The sequence below is a fragment of the Fukomys damarensis genome, unplaced genomic scaffold, assembly GCF_012274545.1.
Source record: "Fukomys damarensis isolate Sample0158 unplaced genomic scaffold, DMR_v1.0_HiC HiC_scaffold_35, whole genome shotgun sequence".
In the NCBI taxonomy this organism is placed as follows: Eukaryota; Metazoa; Chordata; class Mammalia; order Rodentia; family Bathyergidae; genus Fukomys; species Fukomys damarensis.
The window spans coordinates 37,963,334-37,971,669 of NW_022900947.1; the positions used below are offsets into that span (position 1 = coordinate 37,963,334).

General features: G+C 38.3%; 1 protein-coding gene across 1 annotated transcript in view; it reads left to right on the forward strand.

Moving 5' to 3' along the window:
* Slain2 (SLAIN motif family member 2) overlaps positions 1 to 6,353 on the forward strand; it is a 58,883-nt gene extending 52,530 nt beyond the window's left edge. Inside the window, exons 8-9 of the mRNA XM_010640288.2 lie at positions 4,279 to 4,597; positions 6,207 to 6,353. Coding sequence (XP_010638590.1) covers positions 4,279 to 4,597; positions 6,207 to 6,273 — 386 coding nt within the window. The 3' untranslated portion in view covers positions 6,274 to 6,353. The remainder of the gene's footprint in view (positions 1 to 4,278; positions 4,598 to 6,206) is intronic.
* The last annotated feature ends 1,983 nt before the right edge of the window (positions 6,354 to 8,336 follow it).

Sequence of the window (8,336 nt, forward strand, 5' to 3'; positions counted from 1 at the left end):
CAATAGAGTGTTTAATCTCCTGGATATCTGTTTGAATCTGTTTTATGGATTCCATTTCTTTCCTATGTTGGGCGTTTATTTTTTCCATTTCTTTCTTATGCTGGGCCTTCATGGCTTCTATCATGGTCCTGAGCTCATCTATTTTTTTGTCAGTTTCTGCTCTAGAGTCTCGAATCACGACTTCCATTTTGCTCACTATCTCTATGGTTATCTGGGAAATTAGTTCTGTTTTGAATTTTTCTAGAGCCTGATTGATCTGTTTTATTACTTCCTGTGCTTTGAGTTCAGGGTGTCCTCTTGGTTCACTATCGGCCTTTTCATCATTTGCCCTACTGTTTGACATTGGTGAACTGGAAGTCTGTCCTTGTGTCTTGCTTAAATGTTTTCTCATTTTTATTTTTGTTGTCGGACTGTCCTTGGTTTAATCTCTGGATTATCACCCAAATCATCTTGATATAGTTGTGCCCTAGCTTCTGAGTCTCTAATGACCCACCGACATTCTCATCTTCCTGACATCAGAGAAAACAGCTCATCAAATCAACCACGATGCTTTATCCCAAGTGATACAATCAGCAACACATTAAGATCAAGCACAACTTGGACACTGACCACCTGTGGTAGTCACTAGTCTATCACCCTTAAATCATTTGAATTAAGTTGAAATAAAGAAGCAGTCCGGAACATGTCTGCAGTGAACAAAATTTCAATATAGTGTATTTACCATTTAATGGCTCAGACAGAGCGAGGATGCAAGACCCCTGATCTCAGTTAGCTGATGGCTGAACCCCATGATGCTGACTGACCTCGGGCTGCAAGGCCCAGATTGAGTTCCCCAACCTTCTGAATGGTTGAACTGCACAATGTTCTATTACAGGTTTCCCACGCCCTTTCTTTAAAGATGTTCAAAGTTGAGAACTAAGAAAAATACCCTTGATGACCACCTCTGCCTCTTCATAGTGGGTCCAAAGACTGGCACAATCAGGAGGTCTGAGAGCACACGTGCGGGGGGGGCAGGGTAATGCGGTTTCAGGGGCACCCTCGCGCGGCTAACTCCCCGCGCTTGAGTGATGGCGGCTGGATCGGGAGCAGGTGTGGCTCCTGTTTTGTTTTTAATTGATTGTTTGAAACAGGGGTCTATGTAGCCCAGGCTAGCCTTAAACTCATGGCAGTTCTCATAGCTCAGTCTCATGAGTGCTGGGATTATAGGTGTGTGTCACCACTCCGGGCTCACATTGATAACTTTTAAGGCATTGTTCTTTAAGATTTTTTTTCTGTCCCACTTAATACAAACATATCCCCCAAAATACGGGACTCACTTACACATATTAGGTCACATACTCCTGGACCAGAGGTTACTGAGGCTTTGTCCTTTTGTTTTATGAGTTTCCCCTCCCCCTCTTTCTATGCTTTCGTTTAGATCATTCTTTTGTTTGTATGTTTAATTTTTGTTTGTTGTTTGCTTTTGGTCTTGGGGATCAAACCCAGGGCCTCATACATGTCAGGTTGGCCTTTACAGACTGAGCTACGTCCCCGGTCTCTAGGTTCTATCATTCTTGTTGCACCTTCAGGTGTCCCTTCTGTAGCATCTAACTGCTGTTAATTCCCACCCCGTGAATGCAGCATTTTGTATGAATTGTAAGATCTTCATATTTAAAATTTCCACTCAGTTTTTTAAATAATGTTATACTTCACTCCTCATTATATTATTTCTTAAAATATCCTAGAACATAGATAATAGCTCTTACAAAGTCCCCACTATTTCCTGGCCTGTTTTTATTGACTAATTTTTCTGTTGGTATTGGTTGTTATTTTCCTGCTTCTTCATGTATTTAGTATTTATTGGATAGTGGACATTGTGATGTTTTTCATTTACCTGTGATAGATTTTGTTATCTTTTAGATAGTAAAATTAAAAGCATATAAGTGAATGGGTATTTCTGGGTTGTAATAAAATTTTATTTTAAGAACTGGCAGCTTAATGATGGGCAATAGTTTCCTGGTTCCTATTTTTGTTTTTAAGTTTTGTTAGAGCAAATTTAGAATGGCCTGTATTCTAGGACTACTTTATCCCTTTATTTAGGATTGACTCTTTTGGAGTATCTCCTGAATGTTTGGCAAGAACTCTACTTAGCTGGTTGAAACTCAGGTGTCCAGCACTTTTATGTGAGCTTTCGCAGCTGTTTAGTTTGCAGTGTTCCAGTTCTCCTTTACTCACCGTCATGGGGCTTCACCATGTGTATGCCCAACTCAGCATTCAGCCAGAGATTCAAGCAGACCACTAAGCTGAGTTCAGGAAATCTACTGAGTCGCTCCCTTATCTAAAGTACTCTGCTCCTGAAATTCTAGTTTATGTCTTCTCCACGCCAACAAGGTAACTGTGACCTGCTTGGGAGATCCCTCTTGATCTACAGTCCAGAAAGTATCTCCAGACAGAACAGCCCAGTAGATTATAGAACCTAAATCCTGTATTCCCTTTTGTGCAATATTTAAAAAGTGTTTTATTATATATTTTGTCCAGTTTTGTAGCTATTGTTAGGAGAGTAAGTCCTTCTTCCCAGTTTCCTCATTATGGCTAGAAGATCTTGTGATAGGTTTTAATTAAGTACATGTCTCAATTCCATTTCACACAAGTTTCTCTGGCGGTAGTATTTAGACTCCCATGTACAGTGTTTGTTTGTTTGTACCAGGATCAAACTCAAGACCTTGCACTTGCGAGGCAGGTGCGGTGCCTCTGAGCTAAATCCCCAGCCCTATGCAGTCTTTTTAAAAGCTTCTTGGGGTTCTGATGCCCAATCAAGTTTAAGAATCATGGCTGTAAGAGTCTTGGAGCTGAACTGAGATAATTGAACACTTTTAATAGTGGACCCTAGTGTATATTAAGTATGATGCTGCTGGCAGCTTGGAACTTGAATTAGACAAAGAACAAGGAAGATCACCTGAGTGGCAAGAGATTATTGGAAAAGAGGTATTAGATGATTTCTTCTTTTTTGGAGTTTTAAAATGAAGTAAGGTTCATTCTCTCTTTTTTCTCCCAAAGACCAGATAAAAATAGTGGCCAGAATTATGCATCATTTTTGCCTCCTACCCACTAGTATAGTAGACCTTGCCATCACTTTTGTCCTGAGATTATTCTATGTACAGAATAATCCATTTCTGTGGCCCAGACTTTTTCTGCACTCACATCCTCTTCCAACTAGTGGAGGATGAGTGAGAGTAAAGTTGCCTTTTTTTCCTCTCTCCTCTTTCTGTCTCCCTCTCCTCATTCTGTCTTATTTCCCATCCAGAGGTCTTTGTTAAGTAAAGCATATTAAGATATTATTATCTACAAAGTGTGTAACCATCCATGAGTAGTACTGGAAACCAAAATTGGTGCCCTTTCACAGGTGGTTTATCTAAACATGAATAAACAGAGAAGGGGCTGGGGATTTAGCTCAGTACTTCCACCACCTGCCTTGCAAGCGCAAGGGCCTGCGTTCAATCCCCTTTACCAAAAAAATAAAGAAATAAACAGAGAAGGATGAGTGTGCAGCCCAAGAGATTTGAACTTAAGGAGGACTCATTATAATAATAAAATGTATCTCAGAGTCTTATTTTGGCTTAGAAATTAATGCAGATTTTGTTTTCATCTTTCAGGTATGAGTATTTCTTTTAATATGTGTTCTACTTAGTAGAGTTGACATTCCAGAAAAATGTACTTTTTTTAATTCTCTGACTTCATAGACCTCTTGATTGGCCCCTGGATTTATAAACTCCCTGCTTTGTGATACACAACTATAGGAGCATATTTTTAAAATAATAATTCTTAGTTTCTAAGTTCTTAGTTATAGTGTGATAAGGAACTTTGAAGATTCAACCACAAGATACTTAATACATGTTTATATTAATGTTTCTTGGGGGTTAGAAAAGTGTTTGAAGTTCTAGAAAACAATCTAGTAGTCAGGTTTTTTTTGTTTTTGGCTACTTTTAGAACATTCATATGTGGCTCAAGTTAGTTGATATACTGAGGCAGGATCCTGTAGTTTCTAGTTTTATGGGCTCCAAGCTAGCCTAATTAAAACATTTTAAAAGGATAATTGGCAGCCTCTGAGTATGAATTTGGTTATTTAGAACTCTTTCCTTTTGTTAACCTAGAAATATCCTTTATTCCTTGGATTCTACATAGTTGAGTTTCATGAACTCAGGCCTATTAGTGTCCAGTCATGAAGTGTAAAATAAAGCAGTGGTTTTACTTATACTTGATTCCCTCTCAAAATGGTGGTTTTTCTTTGCCATTCCACAGTACCTTCTCCAGGCAAATTCCGCACCCCAGCAGCACCATCTCCTTTGGCTCTTCGGCAACCAATGAAAGCATTTAGTAACCATGGCTCTGGTTCTCCTGGCAGCCAAGAAACAACACAGTTCACACAAACCACCTCCTCTCCTGGGCCTCCCATGGTTCAGAACACAGTCCCAACAAATCCTCCCAGCAATATCAACAGCACTACTCTAACCAGACCTGCAGGGACAACTGCAATGAGAAGTGGCTTGCCCAGACCCAGTGCCCCTTCTGCTGGGGGCATCCCAGTGCCTCGCAGCAAACTTGCACAGCCTGTTCGCAGGTAAGTGGAAAAGTGTTCTTGAATATAGCACTAGAATTAGCCTTGTCTATACATTGGATAGTGAATGTAGAGAACCATAGTGGGTTCCCATAAGAGTCTTACTATAATTTGTTTTGTTTTTTCAGTTCCGAGATTAGGACTCAGAACCTTGTGCTTGCCAGGCAGACGCAGCACCACTGAGCTACATCCCCAGCCCCAGGGTCTTAGTATAATTTGAATAAAATGTTACTTCATTGTTCCGAAGAAATCCTCCTTTTGGACATTATACCAGCTTGTTTCAGATTAAGTTTGTCCAGATGGGGCTGGGGATTTAGCTCAGTGGTTTCGTTGCCTGCCTCACAAGCACAAGGACCCAAGTTCAATCCCCGGTATAAAAAAAAAAATTGTCCAGAGGGGCCAGAGATTTAGCTCAGTGGTTCTGCTGCCTGCCTCACAAGCACAAGTACTTGAGTTTGATCCCCAGTACCAAAAAAAAGTTTGTCGAGATGCCTAACATGTTTAAGCATCTTAGAGGACTCCTAGAAAAACATTGTTATAATCACACAACTTGATTGTGATGTTTGTTCATTTTTAATATAATGATATTCAATCAAGGTAATAAAAACACATTAGAATCTAGAATGATATTTAGCTGCCAACTTTAAATAGAATCTGTAAACATGGTTTTCAAACCATGAAAAGCAGAATTTCCTATGCAATTTTTATGAACATAAAGGTTTAAATTTTACCCCCAAGAAATCTTAGTTGATAAAATATGAGACCCAAAATGTGTGTGTGTGTGTATGAGTGTGTGTGTGTGGGTGTGTGTGTGTGTGTTGTTTTGTTTTTTTGTCTGTAAGTTTAATCTTCAAATGATTCTAATCCCAGCCAGGTTAGGAACTATTCCTCCATAATTTTTACCTTTTAACAATGGAATTAAAACAATCGACAAATTTACATATCAACTATAATTAAACTTTAAGTATTTATATACTTGAAAATGCTTTCATCCTCTAAGTATTTAAATGGAATTGCCTATATGTATTAATTCTAATACAAACATTTTACATTTCCGAATTCAGTACCAGAGTCCATTGACGTTTTACTCTGCACTGCCTAAATAACTTACACTTACTTTATTTAGTTTCACATTGAGTGGGTACTCTTACTATTTTTTGGAGGAGGATATTAAAATTTAATGAGATTAAATAATTTGCCTAAGGCCATACAGCTAATAAGACATTCAATTCCAGACATGTCTGACTTTAAAGACCTTTTAAGTACTATCACATGCTGCCTCTCTGGACATTGTGACACAGGCTATAGTGGCCACATTCATTATTCTGCATGATAAATAGAGAAGCCATGTGGCTAGAAAAAGTGAGGCATTCTTTTCTGTTATTTTAGTCTAGTAGCTGTTTCAGCAAAAATAGGTTAGAGATGTCTTCTGGTGCATAGCAAAGCTTGAAGTGAAAATGCTGAAGGACCAAAGCTGTTTAGAGCTTTGGTCTCAATAGTTCCCTGAAACAGCTCTCAGAGGATCATGATGCCACCTGAAAAATAATATATAAGATAATATGGCAGAGTTTTGTAAAGATATACAAATCATAATAAAATTGCTTTCTTTCAGATCCTTGCCAGCTCCTAAAACCTATGGCAGCATGAAAGATGACAGTTGGAAAGATGGCTGTTACTGACCAGCAGAGACAAGAATGCAGAGGTCCACAGCTTCATGGATACCCCCTTCTCCAAGCTAAAAACAACTTTTATATATGCAGACTGTTCAGATGAGACTCTTGGGATTTATAAAATCCCAGCCCTCTCTGTCTTAATTAGCACAAACCGACAGAGATGATCAAGCAGCACTTTAATGACATTTAACATCAGATACGTTTGGTAATCATACAATCACTCTCCATGGAATCACTTTTAGTTTTTGTTTAGTAGAAGCTCAGTTGATTTTAAAATACTTGGCAGAGGCCAATATCTGGGCAAATACCTAATGGATGCCAAAGAAAAATGCCCACTTGTAAATGAGAGAGTACCTTTGTACACAAGGAAATGATGAATTCGGGCTACCCAAAACTTCACATTCAACCTAATTTACTGTATAAATAGTATCAATAAATACTGTGTTAATGAGAACTAATATTCTGACTAATGATCTAAAGTGTTTCAATAGTATTCCAGGAAACTGTAGGTTAAATTTGGGACAATGGGAAGAAAAGGCCTGGGCTAGACTAGATTTAGAACCTAATGTCTACATTTAGGAGAACTCTATAAATTACTTTTGCAGACTCGGGAAAATTGTGGTTGTTTAATCTTCAGTTTTGGACACAGCTCACACACACCACCCCAGGTAGTGTTACAGTGTGCCTCCATCACATGGCATTGACACATCGGACTTCTACGTGTTTGTTTTGATTGCCAAAAGGGCTTGATATCAGTTGTACAATCTTTCTCAATTTTATAGTTCCTGGCTCAGGAAAGATGGCCTTTGCTATCAAAGCCAACTTCTTTACATGCTGTTAACCTGTCATGGAATTGAAAGATCTAGTTTCTATTAGCAATTTTCCAGGATGGGATAGAACAAGCAGTGTCTTTACTCTTGATACAACACCACCTCAGTGCTTACAACCTGGAATTAAACCATACAGTGAGAGAGAGGGGAGGCAAAAATCTATGCACTTAATCTACAAAAATCTCTGGTGATGACAGTTGTATTGTTGCTACTAAGTGGCATAATGGTCTATTATGTGGTAGAAAAATCTAGCCTGCCAAATTCTACTTATGTGTATCCACTTTAAACTGAGTAACTATATAAAATCTTCTGAAAATACTGTCCCTTTTTTACTTGACTTAGATTCTGCCTTACATCAATTTTTATATTTTTGGTAACCTGCTACATCTAACTCTAAATATTTGGTCTTTATTTGCTCTCTCTCTCTCTCTCTCTCTCTCTCTCTCTCTCTCTCACACACACACACACACACACATGCACACACATCCTTGAAATCACTTGTTTTGATTTTATCTGATTTTTACCAAACTAAAACTTCCTGCTGTAGCAGGCTTTTCATTTTTCATTGTGAGGTCTGTGTTTAAATACTTAGTTTTGACAGCTCTAAAATATTAGTAATTGGGTCACCGAAAAGATTTTATTGATCTAAGGATTTCTGTTCCTTTCTGTTAAAGAGATTCTGTAAGTTGGCAAAAGAAACTGAGAGGGAAATGTAATGCTTACTATTCAGGACAGCATTGAGGTTGATAGGCTGAGAGAATGATAAAACCAAGACCCCCAAGTGTGGCATGTCTGACACTGGGGTATCTATTGGCTTGACCAGTTGGGAGGCATTCAGTTAGAACAAGCAGCTGTAGATTTAAAATAACGCTGTGTATTTTGGTGAATAATGCAGGAGGTACTGTATCCTTGAATTTAAAGGTAATCGGGTGGGTCCGGAAAGGATGGTGCCAGAATTCTACATGATGATGAACTAAAAAAATGTTGCTTTTCAGAGGAAGATAAAGAAAGCATTTGCTTTGGTGGGGGAGTATTTCATGTAAATCTTAAGTCCATAAAATAAAGACTAGCCACTGTCTCTTTAGAACCACATATACACAAAACAAAACAGGTCTCAGTTTTCCATGCAACATTTATGTGTGTGTGTGTGTGTGTGCTGCAATCTAATAATTGAAAGGAATTTAAACTATTATGGAATATATTACATTTTTAAGTTAGATAATCAATTTCAAAAGGATT